The sequence below is a fragment of the Gigantopelta aegis genome, chromosome 9, assembly GCF_016097555.1.
Source record: "Gigantopelta aegis isolate Gae_Host chromosome 9, Gae_host_genome, whole genome shotgun sequence".
Taxonomy (NCBI): Eukaryota; Metazoa; Mollusca; class Gastropoda; order Neomphalida; family Peltospiridae; genus Gigantopelta; species Gigantopelta aegis.
This window is the reverse complement of record NC_054707.1, coordinates 30,950,403-30,971,863: the sequence shown is the minus strand read 5'-3', so window position 1 is coordinate 30,971,863 and position 21,461 is coordinate 30,950,403. Positions and strand designations below refer to the sequence as shown.

At 36.3% G+C, this 21,461-nt stretch overlaps 1 protein-coding gene across 1 annotated transcript in view; it reads right to left on the bottom strand.

Moving 5' to 3' along the window:
- The window catches only part of LOC121380451 (protein apterous-like), a 127,862-nt gene that overhangs the window by 62,670 nt on the left and 43,731 nt on the right, over positions 1 to 21,461 (bottom strand). The window contains exons 4-5 of the mRNA XM_041509268.1: positions 10,817 to 10,888; positions 7,486 to 7,740 (exon numbers count right to left, since the gene is read on the bottom strand). Of these exons, the coding sequence (XP_041365202.1) occupies positions 7,486 to 7,740; positions 10,817 to 10,888 (327 nt within the window). The remainder of the gene's footprint in view (positions 1 to 7,485; positions 7,741 to 10,816; positions 10,889 to 21,461) is intronic.

The following is a 21,461-nucleotide window of genomic DNA, read 5'->3' as shown; positions in this document are numbered from 1 at the left end:
TCATATTTAATTGTTTTATTAATTAAATATAAGAATAATGTGCATTATATATCGTTGAATACACATACCAGTCCAAAAGCTTTGCACAAGTGTTCCTTTAAAAATGGCTACAGTGAGAAAGTACTTAAAATCCAGTACAATTACACAAAACTATACAGTCATTAATAATGGTTTAGTCATATGTCTTTGCTTAACTCTTGCTTGAGTTTGTTTAAAACTGTTGATGATTACATTTAAATAACAATAACCATCTAAAAAAAAACAACTAAAAAATAAAACCTTTTAGTTTGCATCTCCAGAAAGACAATTTTATAATGACCATATATTTCTTGTGCCTAGATCTTGTTTTTGTATATCTATTACTAAAACAGACCAGGCACAGCTGGTAGAGGATGTACCTCAGGTGCTTTAATCACAGGATCGAACCTCCTCGGTGGACCCATTTTCTGATCGGTTCCCTCCCTCTTCCCAACCAGTCCCTCATGACTAGTATATCAAAAACTGTGGGTATGTGTTGTCCTGTCTGTAAGAAAGTGCATTTAAAAGATCCCTTGTTGCTAATGGAAAAATGTAGCAGGTTTTCTTTGACTTATATATCACAATGACCGAATATTTGACATCTAATAGCTGATGATTAATAAATCTATGTGTTCTAGTGGAGTTGTTAAACAAAACTTCAACTTTAAAACCAACAACATTAACAAATGAATGCAGGCATAATGGTAATGAAAGTGTCATTTTAAATACCAAGGACTCATGATAAGATGTGCTCACTTACCGGGTAGATGAAAACTAAATGCAATGGTCACAGGCCCTATTACGGTTACGGTTCAGTCAAAAATAAAAGAAAAAAACCTATAACTTTTTGTATAGTCTAACTACCATATGGTTACCTACAACTGATACTTACAACAGCTGACACTGAATCAAAGTCTGCACCAGTTAGTGATTGATTTCACAGTTAAAGTATCAAATAACACTGACATTCAGCTGGCCTAAGTGGTTTGATGAAACAAGCAGTAAAAAAACACCCCAGAAAAAATCTGATGCATGTAAGCCATGACATAACATATGGACTCTATTAAACAAATAGAAACAGAAAAGAGCATATCAATAATAACAAATTATTTTAAACCTGTTGTTTACCTGCACTCATTGACTTTTATTTGAAAAAGAACAATTAACCTGTTCTAATAAAAAAAACGAAAATTTTATATTCTAATTCACTCTGCATATAACATGAAATTTGACTGATTAATCAAATCCACTGGCGGCAGTAAAACCAGCATTAATGTTTTGGAAATTTAGGGGATTCCCCAAGAGCCTATTTACATATCCATATACTACTTCTCGCTGTTTAATTTGACATAGGTCTAATCACTTTTAAAATATCACCATTGAATCTTGTCTGAAGCAAAATGCACTTTCCACTTCCTTTACATTTTATGATGTAAATATTGTTTAAAAAATGTATGTGTGATGTCATGTTAACGCTACATTCTTTATTTACACAAAAATAACTTTTTTTTAATAGATTTATTGAATTAGAAAGGGGATAACTATGTTGCATTTGTCTATTTGCGGATGTTAAAGCTAGTTTTGCTGCTGCAAATATCCACTTTGTCTCACCAGTAAAACTCAGTTTGTGGCAGTAAAACCAGCATTAAGGTCCGCAAATGGTGAAATACAAGCTAGTTATCCCTTAAAATGAACAACAGTATACATATACGTGACAACAGAGAGGTTTTGCACACACACTGTTACAGTTACAGATAGTGATACTTCACCACTTTGAGCGTAGTCAATGACATCAGAGCACACGAAACATGATTTGCTTTTACCACTTTTTACAACTAGAAGGCCTGCTACACTCAAGTAAATTATGTTTAATGAAATAGTTTTTTCGTGATGCATAGCACCATTTATTTATATAGTAAAACATCTACAGGTGTAGCAGACATCAAAATGAGTGTAGTAGCTATTATTCCCAGTGAGCAGCGCTGAAATGACCGGCCTAAGCATTTGATTTCACTCTAGCAATTCAATTTCAGCAGATAGAGCCCCCCAACCACCCCACAACCGACCCTGGTTGGGCTGCTGGGGCTCCCTTGCACTTGCCATTGTGAGCGGTCTTTTCCCCCACCCACCCCAAACCCTTTTCCTGTCCTGGACGGAGAAGCCAGCCCTGGCCGGCACCTGTGCCCACCACAGGCATGCATTACAACAGCTTGTTCTGAATGTGCACGTTAAAACCCTATGACCTGACCTGACCTACAGATAGTCGGGTTATGGGCTTTGTGTCTGGAATAAAATTCATGGCTTAATATATATTAAAAAAAAAAAAAAAAAAAAAAAATAAACAACACTTCTGAGAATGGCATCATCTTTAAGTCCCTAACTGTACCAATCTGCTAAACTAACTAAACAATTAATAATCTTTCCCATATGATTAAACTGTAGCTATCAGCATCCATCAGCACACAATGGTGTGGTTGTGAAATCCCGCTATTATTTCCAAATTTTAGATAATTGAAATCTGTTTGTGATTTTACCTAGGTAACTGATTGTTTGGTTACATGAATTATATTTGCATAACCTAATCAGTTACCTGCATGGAATTTACATTTTAATGACAGTATTTCAAGCTGATACTTTGAAATAATTAAGAACCATTTTTTAATACTTGGTAAAAGTGACTTTTAGAATGTGCAACAGTTTACAAGGTAACCAATTGGTGATTCACATGAATTTCAAGTCACGTAACAATCACGCAAACAGAATGACGGTTTGTATGAAATATTGTGTCTTGTATGTGTATGCACTTTAAAACAACCGGACTAAAGTTATCAAGAACAAGAGTGTAGGACTTATCCCAGTGGTAAAGCATTCGCTTGATGCACGGTGGCTTTAGGATCGATTCCCATCAGTGGGCCCATTGGGCTATTTCTCGTTCCAGCCAGTAAACCACGACTGGTATGTCCAAGGCTGAGGTATGTGCTACCCTGTCTGTGGGAAGGTGCATATAAAAAAAAGATCACTTGCTACTAATGGAAAAATGCAGAGGGTTTCTTCTCTAAGACTGTATGTCAGAATTACCATATGTTTGAAATCCAATAGCCGATGATTAATAAATCGATGTGCTCCAGTGGTGTCTGTAAACAAAAGAAACCTTTTTTTTCAAGGAGAAGAAAACTGCCTGTTAAATAACCAATAGGCTGTATTACACCGTAGGCCAGTTTATAACCATTTCTTCCAATGATCAAACCAGTGCACTTACAGGTAGTGATGGGAATCAGTTACATTTCATCATCGATCATCGGTTATAATCGGTTGGCACCAACCAATCAACTTTTCAAGTATATAATCGGTTAGAATTATATGAACAACAGATGGATTTGAATTTTCGAATATAATCGATCATTACTGACAGAGAGTCACAGCTAAAGACCATTAAACACTAGGAATGGGTATTACTACAACAGCAGCTTCAACCAATTTTAAGGAAGTCTGCTAAAAATGAAGAAAATTCACGGTACATGTTGAAGTTTACAATTTAAAAACATGAAATATTATGAATCACTTCAGTGTGCTAAAACGTATTTAATAATATCAAGTCTTTCCTTTTTTTTCACTTCTATTAATAGAAGACCATTCAAATCACAGAGAGGGGTTTCCAACTAATAAGGGACTTGAACTACAAATATTTCCGAAGGTATCGATATAGGTAGGATGTTTCATAATACATAATATTTACCCTTTGAATCATAATAATCTGTATACCAGTAAAATCGTGAATACCTACCATTTACGACACATATTAATATACACTGTATTGTGAACTACTTTAAATACTATTGATATGTAGTGATTGTAATTCATCTGCTGAATGCAAAGGCAGGAAACCAATACAATGGCGTTTCAACAAACGGGTAAGAAATCCTGACTGATGCTATAAAATACATGTATATATTTTATATACATCACACAAATCATACTTTGACAACAATAACAAAAACCACCCCAACAATCCTGTGTCCACAAAGTTGCTGCTGTTAAATTCAATGCTGCAAATAACCAGGAGGCAAGAGGCAATTACCACTCAAAACACACAGTATGCTTTCTCATAATCAAATTCACAGGCACTTTTTGCCTTCCATCTTTAAGTATTGCACAGCTGTTCAAATTAAGAAATTAGTGCCAACCATGTCAACATTAGGACAACTACTATTAAATTAGATATTATAAAACTGAAGAAAAAGTGAGTAAATAATTAGTTTAAATTTCCATAAAATTCTAGTAAAGTGTATATCGGTGCAAGTGGTCTAGAATGGGTTCTCACTTTCCAGTAGTTGCTTCCAGACTAACATATCAGAAGCAGACACTGTTTCCCATTGCACTAACTTAATTTTGACCCTTGAAATCTTACTCAATAAGGGGGGGGGGGGGATTTAACTAAGTCGGTTGAATGCTCGCTTGAGGTGCTTGTGTCGCAGGATCGAACCACCTTGGAGGATATATTCAGCTGATCGTTTTTTTCTCGTTCCAACCAGTGCACCACAACTGGACAAAGGCCGTGGTATGTGTTTTCCTGTCTGTGGGAAAGTGCATAAAAAGATCCTTTGCTGCATTAGAAAAAATGTAGCTGGTTTCCTCTGATAACTACAATGAATGAATGAATGAATGTTTAACGACACCCCAGCACAAAAATACACATTGGCTAATGGGTGTCACAACAAGTCAGAATTACCAAATGTTTGACATCCAATAGCTGATGATTAATTAATCGATGTGCTCTTGTGGTGTGGTTAAACAAAACAAACTTTACTTTTACTCAATAAGCCACGAGATGAAGCTAAGTCCATACAACAGGTAAGAATGGTACTGTTCACAAATATGCTCTGAAGTAATCTGTATCTTTAATTTATTCCATTTCTAATTTATTTTGATCCTTATATTCAACTCAAGTACAAAACCACCAGCTACCCTGGGCATACATCACAGCTATATGAGCAGTTTATGGTTAATGGTTAAAGTGAAAATGTACAATGTGTTGACGCTAAAAAACATAAAGGGAAAGAGAAAACTCTGAACCAGTGTTACACTTAGTAAGACATGGCATAAGAAAAACTGATTTTCAAAGAAAACATATTTTGTTACAGTGAGAACACAAATACAATGCAAAGACACAGATATCATTGCGGGCCTCTGAAAATTGCGAGTGATAGTTTTATTCATACATCAATGGTGTAAGTATAGTTTGAGTAACCCATTTTTCATTCACGCGTTGAATTTATGATATCATTTACATGATCATGATGGGTTACGTAAAAACGAAATGGGTTACCTGAATTTGTTTTTGTGTAATCCATAAAAGGTTTACGCAAATGTTCAATTCCCAGAGTCCTGCAATAACTGTGCTTGTGCTAAGTTACAATACAGTTCCACTTCTTCTTGCTTATCCTCAACAACTTATTGTGCTAAGTTACAACACAGTTCCACTTCTTCTTGCTTATCCTCAACAACTTATTGTGCTAAGTTACAACACAGTTCCACTTCTTCTTGCTTATCCTCAACAACTTATTGTGCTAAGTTACAACACAGTTCCACTTCTTCTTGCTTATCCTCAACACTTATTGTGCTAAGTTACAACACAGTTCCACTTCTTCTTGCTTATCCTCAACAACTTATTGTGCTAAGTTACAACACAGTTCCACTTCTTCTTGCTTATCCTCAACAACTTATTGTGCTAAGTTACAACACAGTTCCACTTCTTCTTGCTTATCCTCAATTAACTTATTGTGCTAAGTTACAACACAGTTCCACTTCTTCTTGCTTATCCTCAATTAACTTATTGTGCTAAGTTACAACACAGTTCCACTTCTTCTTGCTTATCCTCAACAACTTATTGTGCTAAGTTACAACACAGTCCCACTTCTTCTTGCTTATCCTCAACAACTTATTGTGCTAAGTTACAATACAGTTCCACTTCTTCTTGCTTATCCTCAACAACTTATTGTGCTAAGTTACAATACAGTTCCACTTCTTCTTGCTTATCCTCAACAACTTATTGTGCTAAGTTACAACACAGTTCCACTTCATCTTGCTTATCCTCAACAACTTATTGTGCTAAGTTACAATACAGTCCCACTTCTTCTTGCTTATCCTCAACAACTTATTGTGCTAAGTTACAATACAGTCCCACTTCTTCTTGCTTATCCTCAACAACTTATTGTGCTAAGTTACAATACAGTTCCACTTCTTCTTGCTTATCCTCAACAACTTATTGTGCTAAGTTACAACACAGTTCCACTTCTTCTTGCTTATCCTCAACAACTTATTGTGCTAATTACAACACAGTCCCACTTCTTCTTGCTTATCCTCAACAACTTATTGTGCTAAGTTACAATACAGTTCCACTTCTTCTTGCTTATCCTCAACAACTTATTGTGCTAAGTTACAATACAGTTCCACTTCTTCTTGCTTATCCTCAACAACTTATTGTGCTAAGTTACAACACAGTTCCACTTCTTCTTGCTTATCCTCAACAACTTATTGTGCTAAGTTACAATACAGTTCCACTTCTTCTTGCTTATCCTCAACAACTTATTGTGCTAATTACAACACAGTCCCACTATTTCTTGCTTATCCTCAACAACTTATACCACACTGTAGTCAAGCATAGAGGAAAACAAATAAGAATGCAACTTAAAAAAACCCTTTTTGTGGAATTCTACAATTTCACAAGGAAATACATAGATTGAATGGTGTGCTTGTTGTTTTATATAAGTTTTTGTTCTGACAATAAGTGCTTAAGAAAGGATAGTACTAAAAGTGATACATGAAAGGTATGTAACATGAACTAAAAACATTTGGGGGTGGGTGGGTGGGGGGAGCTGCTTTTTATTTATAGTAAGCAAGAACAAAACATATTTCCTGTGTAAGCCTATGACATATGTGTCATAACAATATAAGTATATAAGGCCTGCAAGGTTATGGTATAGTTGCAGTTTGTGAAATTGACATCGTTATTGCACATGTACCTTTGACTTACAACAACAAGATCATAAAATTTAAATTGAATATATAAATACTTTTTTTTTTTTAAATGGTAACTGGATTTATGTTTTATTCTTATAATAAATTGTAGTTACTTGTAATTAGGTATCATTCTAATAGTACTTGACAGCATCTTTGTAACTGACATGATTCAGCATTATTAACATCAACTATGTAGGGAATACAATGATGCTAAATGTTTGTTATAAATAGTTCATGGATAACAAATAAAAATGACAACACTTGCATAAATGTCCCACAGATTTTTTGGAACTTGTTTGAGATTTGTTTTATACTAGTGGCTCTCGATCAGGGAATAAAACTATTCCCAGACCCTTTCTATAAATTTCATATGTGACATAATGTCACTCTAGCTCATGCCGTAATTATCTATCTATATCTATCTATATATCTGTTACATGTACCTACCATTATTATGTGTGGCCAACGTTTCCTCTAACATATGAGCGTCAAGATCCAGTGAAGGGGAAGCCACCGATACACCCATGGTAGAGGAGTCCACGGTGACGGCACCCAGTGCGGGGGAGCCCACAGTGACGGCACCCAGTGCGGGGGAGCATACAGTGATGGCACTCAGTGTGGGGGAGTCCACAGACGACACACCCAGTGCAGGAGAGCCTAGAGACACAGTGACAGGTACACACTCCAGGTCATCAGTCATATCTGTAAAATGTCAGTTTAAAAACCTCTATGATAAACGCAACGCACCGTCACACAGCTCACTAACTAACACACATTTAACTGGGCTGCAGTGAAAACAAACCTTTTACAAGCAGATCCAGCTCATAATTTATGAAATAAGAGAAATGAAAGTAATATAAATGATTGATTAACCTGTAATGGCAGTAATCTGGGCATATGGGGCTATACCATTTTCAGCCAACATGCAATTAATAGGACACTGTGAAAAAAAGAGAGAAAATCCTCAGGCCAGTTCAATTTGGAATGACAGGGAACAGAGGTTCAATAGTGAGGATGACCCGGGAGTCAGAGGTCACGGGTCACACACTGTGATCCCAGGATTTCCTGTCATTACATGCAAATGTTTGGAGGCAGTTGTTGAGTGCCCATGTCAGCCAGTTAACTGTGGTAACATTCCTGTTGCATGACAGCCCACCCCTATGAGAAAATAGGCTCTGTGACTGGCATTCCACGCCAGTGATAACCTGCACGACTTAGGCAGCAATCACACAAGCTGACTGCCTAATAAGAATCTAATGATATTTATGATTAGACCAGGTAATTAGCAAACTTCACAGGCTACAGATACACCGGCAGGCATGGACACAGCCCAACGAGGCTCTACAGGGATGGTAGGAAGGCAGTATGATTTGATTATGTTTTGACTCCTACAGAACGCACACTGGTCTCCAGGCCCAAGTCTGATGAGGGACAGAAGAAATGGTCATTCAGATGAAAATGTTACATGTAATATGATTTACGTCTATTTTATTATGTCTACACTAACACACACTGACTTCAGGGACAGACAGAGATTAGCTTTTTGTAGGAAAAGGAAAGAAACATTTGTCGAATGACACACCAGCACATGGGCCATTACCGAAGGAAGGAAAAAAGGAATGTTGTATTTAACGACACATTCAACACATTTACTTATGATGTCAATCATATGCTTAAGGACAGGAAAAGGGTTGGGGTGGGTGGGAGAGGGGACTGCCTGCGGTGGCAAGTACAAGGTAGCAGCAGCAGTCCGACCGGGGTCAGTAGTGGGCGGGGGCAATTTTGGTGCAATTGAATTTTGAATATCCTGTAGGATTACGTCAAACAGAAAAGTGACCCAATTTCTTCGAAGGAAAGTCACAAAGCTCTCTTAAGCAAAATTACATCTTCCTTGCAAGTATTTTTGCATTGCACCGCGAGATCAACAAGTTGTGAAAGTCCAGTGAATTAGTCTCCAGGCTCCGTATTCATAAACGTACTTACGTCAGTGTATGATACCTAAATGCATACTTAAAGTACACAGATAAGTATCATACATTGACTTAAGTACATTTATGAATATGGAGCCTGGAGCATAATTCACTAAGTTATCACAAGGTGAGTACTTTGTTTAGAATCATCAGATGGATATGGTACATGAAATATGACTGGATTGTTGTTGTACATTTCAGCTCACTGATCATGAACAATGTACACTTTTCCCCTTGAGCTATTACACAATGTATTTTAAAAGCAATACACTACAGGACTCTTTACCAAGTTAGGTTTACAAATGTATTCAGTCATAAATAATACAAATCTTCACAAAGTACTTTATGTAAGGCAAAGTCAGGACTTAATTATGTCAAAGTCTGAGGTAGCAGGCAGTACAAAACATCTCTTTGTCTTGCTAATACCGGTATGTCACAGAGTACATAAAATACCAAGTGTGTCATAGAGTCCATAAAATACCAAGTGTGTCACAGAGTACATAAAATACCAAGTGTGTCATAGAGTCCATAGAATACCATGTGTGTCACAGAGTCCATAAAATATCAAGTATGTCACAAAGTACATAAAATACCAAGTGTGTCACAGAGTCCATAAAATACCAAGTTTGTCATAGTCCATAAAATACCAAGTGTGTCACAGAGTACATAAAATACCAAGTGTGTCATAGAGTCCATAAAATACCAAGTGTGTCACAGAGTACATAAAATACCAAGTATGTCAGTCCATAAAATACCAAGTGTGCAAATAAAAGCATAACAGTTCTTCAAATAAATATTTCCTAGTTTTCTACCATCAAACTGAACACCAAAGAACACAATAATACAGTATAAGATATGGGAAAAACATCAAAGAATACATTACAAAAAACATAAATTTATTAGTACAAAACATACCAATGGATATTTAAAAAACCCCACCTAATAATAAAAAAAAAAAACAATAAAACCCCAACACCACCACCAACAAAAATAAAGAAACATATGTTACGGGATAGATTACAATACATACAAAGAGCATATTAAAAACAAAACCCCCACACACAACATAAAATATATAATTATTAAAAATATATATACAGTGAAACCTCTCAAAACCAGACTCTCTGATAACCGGAATTCCCTCAAAACTGGACGATTTCATGGTCCCTTTTTAAATATCTGTGCAGGAGAGGACCTCTGTAAACCGGATACCTCTTAAAACTGGACCTTTTACTTGGTACCAAGCACCGGCCTCAGTGGCGTCGTGGCAGGCCATCGGTCTACAGGCTGGTAGGTACTGGGTTTGGATCCCAGTCGAGGCATGGGATTTTTAATCCAGATGCCGACTCCAAACCCTGAGTGAGTGCTCCGAAAGACTCAATGGGTAGGTGTAAACCACTTGCACCGACCAGTGATCCATAACTGGTTCAATCAAAGGCCATGGTTTGTGCTATCCTGCCTGTGGGAAGCGCAAATAAAAAATCCCTTGCTGCCTGTCGTAAAAGAGTAGCCTATGTGGCGACAGCGGGTTTCCTCTAAAAAAATAAATCTGTGTGGTCCTTAACCATGTCTGATGCCATATAACCGTAAATAAAATGTGTTGAGTGCGTCGTTAAATAAAACACTTCTTTCTGGTACCAAGCATGTCCGGTTTAGAGGAGTTTCACTATATATATATATATATATATATATATATATACACACTAAGGTATAGATTACAAAACATACTAAGGGATCTATATTAACATAAACATGCCAAGCGATAGATTAGAAAACACACCAAGGAAGAGAAGACAGATATAACATACCAAAGGAATTGTCCTGGTCCACAAGTGTGTCTTCCATGGACTGGAGGTCTTCTATACCAAGCTCCTCTGCCACTGAAAAACCAGAAGAAAAACATTCACAACACTGCTGAAACAAGGACATGTATCTGCATGAACTTCTGCTGTTTACTTGTGTTGCAAAGACAAGCATGGCCAGCTCAATGAAGCCCAATGTAAAAACACTTGTCGTTTTAAGAAGAGAATATAATACATGCACACTCACTTCAATAGGTTATCGGTATACTGGGTGAAACCAGCTGGAGTTTTAAACACACAACTGCAAGAAAATAAATACTTAATTACCTAATTAAATGATGACATCGTTTAAAGTTCAAGTCACTTTAAGTTAATTTGAGCCTGGCAACGACCAGCACTGAACTAACTGCTGTTATAGAGCAGTCCACTGGGGCTGCAGTACCTGACATTTCACACGTGGGATAATCTGTCACACACTGACAATCAACTATTGAGCTGGGTCTCGCTTGCAAATTGTTATTAATTCTACATATTAACATTACTAAACCAAATTAAATAGCACACTAAGTACTAAATTCACTTGTGTCCTAGCATAGCCACATGATAACTTGGTTGTGATATATACCCATGAGGTCAACCAGCCAAGCAAGCAAGCAAGCAACTTACCACACTTAGCATCACTGACAATTGTCAAATCATAATTCCTTTGACTTTATAAAATTCCATTTTCAGTACAAAAGTATAAATAAACTGGCGTCAAGTGATGTAGTGGTTAAGTCATCAGACTTAAGGCTGGTAGGTACTGGCTTCCACCCAGAGAGAGTTTACTGACTCAGTGGGTAGGTATAAGGCCACTATACACCAACTTCTCTCTCACAACTAACCACTTACCCACTGTCATGGGCAGATAGTCCAGAGAAGCTGACTTGTGTACCTAGTACAGCATGCTTGAAACTTAATTGGATATAAGCATGGAAATAACTAAAAATGAATGAAATATAAATAAAACTAAAACCGACTAACATACTAAAATTGTGAAACAGGTTTAAAAAAAAATTGTAAATGAGATTCAGATCAGGGCTTAGTGCTGGCAATGGGAGCGATGTAATGGCATTTTGCCATAAATAATTCACTACAGTATGTGATGGGTGAGGTGATGCATTGTCATCAATGAACATGTGTCTTGTTGCCAAAGCAAGATTATCGAAATAAAGAATAATAACTGTTCTGAGGATATCCTGTTGATACTGGTCAATTAAGTTTCCTTGAGCAGTAATAAGATCCAACTTATGAAAAGCATCCACATATCTTTACAGAGCTTCCACCAAAAGGATTGGTATTGAGATGTTCTAGGCAGCAAAGGTGGTGTTTGGTTGTCTTCACGTACATGTACACCCACATACACGTAGTTCTGTCATTGGTAAAATTATAACACGGATAAGAAAGAAAGGTGGTGTTTGGTTGTCTTCACGTACATATACACCCGTATACACGTAGTTCTGTCATTGGTAAAATTATAACACGGATCAGAAAGAAAGGTTGTGTTTGGTTGTCTTCACGTACATGTACACCCACATACACGTAGTTCTGTCATTGGTAAAATTATAACACGGATCAGAAAGAAAGGTGGTGTTTGGTTGTCTTCACGTACATGTACACCCACATACACGTAGTTCTGTCATTGGTAAAATTATAACACGGATCAGAAAGAAAGGTGGTGTTTGGTTGTCTTCACGTACATGTACACCCACATACACGTAGTTCTGTCATTGGTAAAATTATAACACGGATCAGAAAGAAAGGTGGTGTTTGGTTGTCTTCACGTACATGTACACCCACATACACGTAGTTCTGTCATTGGTAAAATTATAACACGGATCAGAAAGAAAGGTGGTGTTTGGTTGTCTTCACGTACATATACACCCACATACACGTAGTTCTGTCATTGGTAAAATTATAACACGGATAAGAAAGAAAGGTGGTGTTTGGTTGTCTTCACGTACATGTACACCCACATACACGTAGTTCTGTCATTGGTAAAATTATAACACGGATCAGAAAGAAAGGTGGTGTTTGGTTGTCTTCACGTACACCCACATACACGTAGTTCTGTCATTGGTAAAATTATAACACGGATCAGAAACCGACTAGCCAGTGGTTCTTCTGTGAGGACATTAGATTCCACCTGTTATTCCTGACATCATGCCAAACATTACTTGATTGGCCTCTTACCTTGGTATTCAGCTGTTTTCAAGCAATTTTATACAGCTCTATAATGGAATGTGATGTTGGCAAAAGGAAAAGCACCACAGAACCATTCTCAACAATAGGTTGTCTTCTCCAGAAGTCTTACCTGGTTCTTCTGAACATTGTCTATCCTCGATAGTGTTTGCTAACCAATGTTTCATTATACAGCAACTAAACAGAATTTGGTTAGGACCCATTTCACATCCAATTTTCCCAACAAGACATTATGGCATTCCTCATGCCAATAATATACCACTTATAGTGACTTCAGTAAATTTTCGACAGACATTTAAGAGAATGTAGTGTGAAAAACTAAAACAGACTTGGCAAAAACAATGCAAAAATTTGGGGCCAAATTTACAAAAGCCTGGTTGTCTTACACATGATTACAATACTTCAACCCCTGGGTTTAAGAAAAACAGGCTTCATAAATTCGGCCCTTGATGTTGCACACTCAATTTGTGTAGGTTCATTAATGTCATGAACAATGGGCTAACAGTATAATGGGTAAAAAACCATCATCATTTGTATACTATCAATATTCAAGTTCCATCTCCAAGTGCAACGTTTACGTGGCTATATAATTTAGGTGGTGCTTAATCAATTTCCAGATGTATATGGTAAAATATGACATTATGTGACTATAAAATAATGTGAGAGCAAAACACGACCAAAAATGTGTGATACATATGATTACCAGTGCAATCAGTTTTTGTTTGTTTAATGACACCACTAGAGCACATTGATTAATCATTGGCTATTGGATGTCAAACATGTGGTAATTTCTGACTCGCAGTCATCAGAGGAAACCTGCTACATTTTTCCTAATGCAGCAAGGGATCTTTTATATGCACCATTCCACAGACAGGATAGCAGATACCACAGCCATTATATGCCAGTTGTGGTGCACTGGCTGGAACGAGAAATAAACCCAATGGGCCCACCGACAGGGATTGATCCCAAACCGACCGCACATCAAGCGAGCACTTTACCACTGGGCTACGTCCCGCCCACCAGTGTGATCCGGACAATAGCTAAAAGTTGGGACATTCGATCTTTTAGAACAAAGTGAAACAAGAAAGTCGATTACCATCTTTGAAGTGTTTGTAGCTTATAGATGCAATATTTATGCAACAGTTGCACAAGCACGGTTTGGAGAACAATGCAGTTCGTTCCAGCTCTGTGCGTAAGACAGCTTCCACAAACAGATAGGTTGGCGAAGATTTTAAAAATAACATTAAAAAATAAAGTATATGTGAACAGAACGATTATCTTTTGTTTCATTGTAATACAACAGATGTTGCTTTTTGAAAGCTTTTTGAAACAAGAACGTCTATTGTTGCAATTTAATATAATTTGTAAATACATGCAAATGAGTTACGGTTATAGTCCGTTTGTGCCAAAAGGGAACAGATGATTTGCATATAACTATATACTAAATATCCTATGAGCTTACCTGGCCTGAAGGGAGACCATGCAATGACATGGTGTTTGTCCTCCGTCAGTGTTTCACACTTTCAACTTCTGTTCAAGTTCCACCAGGCAAGCTTCAACCAAACTTAGTCGAAATAATCTTATCATGGCCCTGACGAAGTGCTGTACTTTTTAAGCTGATTTGAAATACAAGATGGCCAGCCTGACCTCTGATTTTCAAGTCATGTTTTAAAATTCCTTCTCAAATTCCACAATGTTTCACCATGCAGATTTCAACCAAATGTGGTACAAAGTATTCTCTCATGACCTTGACCAAGCAATTTGAAATATAATATGGCTGCCGTAGCTCCTGATTGGCTGAGAGATTTTTGACATGTACTCAAGTTCCAGCATGTAGATTTCTGACCATCACCAGTTTACATCTTCATTTAGTCCCTAATTATGTCACAGGTGAAATCAGAATTAAAAAAATCCCAAGGTATATGGTTTGATAAAAGTGGATAATTTATTGGTTCCAGTTAACAATATATATGTATGGATACATGTATCTTCATATGTCCATTTGTTATGTTAATTAATGTCAAATGAGCAGTCACTATCTGTGATAAATCATTAATGCTATGGTTCACTTTTCATACATGTAGGTATAGTTAGTTTAATACCAGGTGATCGATTCAGGCCCCATGGGCCTCTTGTTAACTTTTAAACCCATAGCAACTTACATAACATTAACAAAATAATCTTTGTAAATAATACAAGTTTCTTAAAGTGACATACCCTAGTTTTTAAACACTAAAGCATATATTTTTGACTATTATAGCCATTTTGGTAACTAAAATCGTACTTTACTTAGATTTTATGGTTTAATTTATAAATTTCCTTACATTCGGAGTGTTTTTGGTCATCCTGGTGTTTTTAATATCACAAAATGCATTTCTCATATTTTTAAAAATGCACATACATCTGAGAAGTAACAGTTCTGGAGTCGAGGTTTAGTCTATTTTTAGAGGGTATTTCACCATTTCAAAGTCACAGACTAATGTTTCACTCAATTGTAACTTTATCCAAATGAGTTACAGGTTTGTAGATTAACTAAACTTAGTGTATATTTTCACGTTTTGAAACTATGGTATGTCCCTTTAACAAATTCCCATCAAATTGTATAAATTAAATCCCATTTTTAATATAGGGGTGAAGATGAAATGCTGTGACAGCCACGGTATTGTTACTAGTAATTAATAATGTACCGTATATCTTCGCCTATAAGTCGAATTGTTTTCACCCAAAAATTATTTTATAATTTGGGGGGGTCGACTTATAAGAGGGTAAAAAAATTTCACCAAAAAATATTACTGTTTTAGGGATTATTTTACAAGTTTTATTGTTGAAGTATGCCATGTATTTATACTCAAATATGTTAATTTGACACATTTATTTTTTATAACCTTTTTTTTTTGGCATTATAACGGTTTTGGTTATGCGAAAAGGCGTACGATCTCACTCACATGCCAAGACAACAGTCCACTTAGTTAAATTAACAGTCATCACTAATAGTAAAAATGTAAACAATACTAACTACCTATTGCCTGAGTTTATTTTGAAATCTGGTCACTGGCATTAATGGTTGTTCAAACAATGTTTTGGCGGTGATTAACTTCATGAATATTACTGAGCTTTTAAAATAGACTGATCTCTGCAATTCACTATCTAGAGCAATAGGGACACACATCATTTGGTACAAAAACCAGTGTACTTTCCAGAGTTATCCTCCTTACATGTATTAATATGGCGGCAAAACGTGATACTTTCAGTTTTATCGTAGTGATCTGTTGTCAGTGTTTATAAATAAAGTTGTTGTCTGTGCACAAAACCATCTGTACAGTACTATACAGTAACAGTCAAACAGCTTTCACTCTCTACTAAGGGAATATTTCGTTTTGATGCTATGTAATAATGATAGTTTGATTGGAATAGTCTGATTATATTGCGATGTACAAAACGTGAAAACCGAAGTTTGTAAAATAATTTTCTTTTGTTCAAATATTATTGTTCTCATGTGCTGAAAATAAGAAATATTTCAATATTTATAAGTTGTTTTTCATGGGTCGACTTATAAACGGGTCAATAAAAAAATACGTTTTCAGGGCTTGAAATTAGGGACTCGACTTATAGCCGAGATCGACTTACAGGCGAAGATATACGGTAGTACACAGAGGTTGAAAGCAGAACAGGTGCTTTACGTGAGCTCTTCCATCAGTTGCATTCACAGAGATGGAGATTTGACCAATGCAATTTGATGGTCATTTGTTAAGAAATTGTTTTCATTTACTTTCAGTTTAAAAAAAAAAAAGTTATGCGAGTTGCTATGGGTTTGAAACTTAATAATAATATGTTATTATACAATATTTAACTTTATTCATTGTAGAGTTACATGTCAATTCATCGGTTTCCTTTTGACACGTTTGTTTTGTTTAACAACACCACTAGAGCACTTGATTTATTAATCATTGGCTATTGGATGTCAAAGATTTGGTAATTTTGACATTTAGTCTTAGATAGGAAACCTGCTACATTTTTCCATTAGTAGCAAGTGATCTTTTATATGCATCATCCCATAGAGAGGATAGCACATACCACAACCTTTGATATACCAGTCGTGGTGCAGCCTTTTGACACAAACAGACTCTAAATGTCAAGACTGATATTCAAATGGTTCAATCAGTGAAGGTGAGACAACAGTGACAGAGAAACATCACATTCATAATTTGTTTTACCTTCACCCGAGCCATGAAAAACAGAAATGTTTTACTGAATCATTTATCATATTTGTAATTAACTGAGAACAAATTTCTATAGCTGACAACCACAAATACATTAAATTAATAACAGTTGTTTAAGGCCTAAAACAAATTTAAGTGCTTCTGGGAACATGCTGGAAAAATAGGTAGGGTAGGTTGACCCTTTTTTTTTTTTTTTTTTTTTTTAAACTACATTTTATCCTTAATGAAAAATGTAAAGAAATGAAACCTGCTCAAACAGTCACCTCTTTTAACAATCACCTGTTTTCTTCCAAATTATTTAACCCAGTACAAACTGAATGGTATTAAAAACAGCCACCTCTTTTAGCAATGACCTGTTTTCTTCCAAATTATTTAACCCAGTACAAACTGAATGGTATTAAAAACAGCCACCTCTTTTAGCAATCACCTGTTTTCTTCCAAATTATTTAACCCAGTACAAACTGAATGGTATTAAAAACAGCCACCTCTTTTAGCAATCACCTGTTTTCTTCCAAATTATTTAACCCAGTACAAACTGAATGGTATTAAAAACAGCCACCTCTTTTAGCAATCACCTGTTTTCTTCCAAATTATTTAACCCAGTACAAACTGAATGGTATTAAAAACAGCCACCTCTTTTAGCAATCACCTGTTTTCTTCCAAATTATTTAAAGTTACAGTCTCTGATTACCATATTATAACATCATGTACAAATATGAAATACAAGCTCCAATGCACTTTTAAAAAACTTGTGTGTGTTTGCTATGAATGGAGATCGTCAAAAGTATACGCTTGATTCGTTACCTGTGCCTCCATTGCTCGGCAAAACACAAGCGACAGCCTGTTGTCAATTTCAGTCAACATGTGTGTTTGTGGATTTGAAATTGTAGGGGACATCTCAAAAAATGAAATGAGAAATCTTGCATTGTACGAAGAATGTTCGGTTCAGAATACGGTACTAGTCTTTCGATAAAACCAGTTTGATCTTGACAACGTGTTATCGACAATCGTACCTTCCTATTTCAGAATTAATATTTTATAAAGTGTTAGTAGAACTTTGAAAGTTTAGTTTGTATAACACATTGAGCATGTATATTTTTTGTATAAAATATACTAAAGCAGACATTGGACGTTTTCACTTCTTAATTTTAAGAGTGTTATAATCAATAAATTCAAATAAACAGCCTTTCGTATGGAAAGTTTGTTTTGTTTAACGACATCAATATTAGAGCATATTGATTTATTAATCATCGGCTATTGGATGTCAAACCTATGGTAATTTTGACATAAAATCTTACAGTATATGTGAAGGGGAAGGGTATTGGGGGTCGAAACACTTACCTGCCCAAGCTAAACAAAACTGAAATATATTTTCTGGGGGAGCATGACACCATATAAACTTCGCTCAACAGTCTATAGCCCCCAATCCCACTAAAATCCCTGCACTCGCGCCTTGGAAACCCGCTACATTGTTTTTGCAAGGGACCGTTTATATGCACCATCCCACAAACAGGATATCACATACCATGGCCTTTTATATACCAGTCATGGCACACTGGCTGGAATGAGCCCGCCGATGGGGATCGATCCTAGACCCACCGCACAATTACACCCCCAATCTTTTTAGGTCTAAGTAATGAATAAAAATAACAAATAGTCTTGATAAATGATAAGTAAATTGAATACACCGACCTCTTCCTCTCCCCCTAGAGCGTTACATAATTATTGACACTCCCTTACATGGAACGCGTATGCCAACCGATGGCCACTGTTAAAATGTCAAGGCAAATCCCCCACTGACCCCTGGAAAGATGTTGTACCATACCTCTATGGATATAAATATTTTTCGAGATATGAGATGACCCCTCAATCAAGACAGTTAAATTTGTTCAAAATCACATGAGAAGCTCAGCTCCTGCGCAAATCACATCACGTAAAGTCCCAGTTCTACTGGTGTCCCGCTAAATGAAGAAAAACAAAGCTGACAAATGCGTTTGTAGTTGACCTAGATAATGTAGATAAGCGAGCATAGCCAAACTATAGCAATGTGGTGGACCTTATATGTACCAAACAGAAATGGATCATCTATTCTAACTGCTTAAATAATAAAAATAGTCCAGGGACTGCAGCTTTAACCCAGTACAAACTGAATGGTATTAAAAATAGCCACCTCTTTTAGCAATGACCTGTTTTCTTCCAAATTATTTAACCCAGTACAAACTGAATGGTATTAAAAACAGCCACCTCTTTTTGCAATGACCTGTTTTCTTCCAAATTATTTAACCCAGTACAAACTGAATGGTATTAAAAACAGCCACCTCTTTTTGCAATGACCTGTTTTCTTCCAAATTATTTAACCCAGTACAAACTGAATGGTATTAAAAACAGCCACCTCTTTTAGCAATGACCTGTTTTCTTCCAAATTAAAATGTAACTAATTATCCTAAAGATGAATGACTGAATGAATGTTTAATGACACCCCAGCACAAAAATACACATCAGCTATTGGGTGTCACAAAAGGTTCCCTAAAGAACCCTAAAGATATGTCAAAAAAGAAAAGAAAAAAGGACAAGGGTTTTTTTTTAAAAAGAAAAAAAGTTGTTTCATACATCAAAAGCAGTAACAGATCATGTATATACACCTTCCTGACTGAGACAGTGAGAATGGGCACTGAGGGTCTTGGATCCTACAACTGCTCAGGCAAGAGTGCTGCAACCATCACCATAAACTGAGACCACTATACAACCTGCATACATGTATATAAGCCACAATACCCTGTATATTGAGACACTCAACCTGTGTATAGATCACTACAGCTTGAATACAACTATAATACAGCCTTCGTATAGGTGAAAACGCCTTGTATATTGAGACACTCAACCTGTGTATAGATCACTACAGCTTGTATACAACTATAATACAGCCTTCGTATAGGTGAAAACGCCTTGTATATTGTGATCACTCAACCTGTGTATAGATCACTACAGCTTGTATACAACTATAATACAGCCTTCGTATAGGTGAAAACACCTTGTATATTGAGACACTCAACCTGTGTATAGATCACTACAGCTTGAATACAACTATAATACAGCCTTCGTATAGGTGAAAACACCTTGTATATTGAGACACTCAACCTGTGTATAGATCACTACAGCTTGTATACAACTATAATACAGCCTTCGTATAGGTGAAAACACCTTGTATATTGAGACACTCAACCTGTGTATAGATCACTACAGCTTGAATACAACTATAATACAGCCTTCGTATAGGTGAAAACACCTTGTATATTGAGACACTCAACCTGTGTATAGATCACTACAGCTTGAATACAACTATAATACAGCCTTCGTATAGGTGAAAACACCTTGTATATTGAGACACTCAACCTGTGTATAGATCACTACAGCTTGAATACAACTATAATACAGCCTTCGTATAGGTGAAAACGCCTTGTATATTGAGACACTCAACCTGTGTATAGATCACTACAGCTTGAATACAACTATAATACAGCCTTCGTATAGGTGAAAACGCCTTGTATATTGTGATCACTCAACCTGTGTATAGATCACTACAGCTTGAATACAACTATAATACAGCCTTCGTATAGGTGAAAACACATTGTATATTGAGACACTCAACCTGTGTATAGATCACTACAGCTTGTATACAACTATAATACAGCCTTCGTATAGGTGAAAACACCTTGTATATTGAGACACTCAACCTGTGTATAGATCACTACAGCTTGAATACAACTATAATACAGCCTTCGTATAGGTGAAAACACCTTGTATACTGAGACACTCAACCTGTGTATAGATCACTACAGCTTGAATACAACTATAATACAGCCTTCGTATAGGTGAAAACGCCTTGTATATTGTGATCACTCAACCTGTGTATAGATCACTACAGCTTGTATACAACTATAATACAGCCTTCGTATAGGTGAAAACACCTTGTATATTGAGACACTCAACCTGTGTATAGATCACTACAGCTTGAATACAACTATAATACAGCCTTCGTATAGGTGAAAACGCCTTGTATATTGAGACACTCAACCTGTGTATAGATCACTACAGCTTGTATACAACTATAATACAGCCTTCGTATAGGTGAAAACGCCTTGTATATTGTGATCACTCAACCTGTGTATAGATCACTACAGCTTGTATAC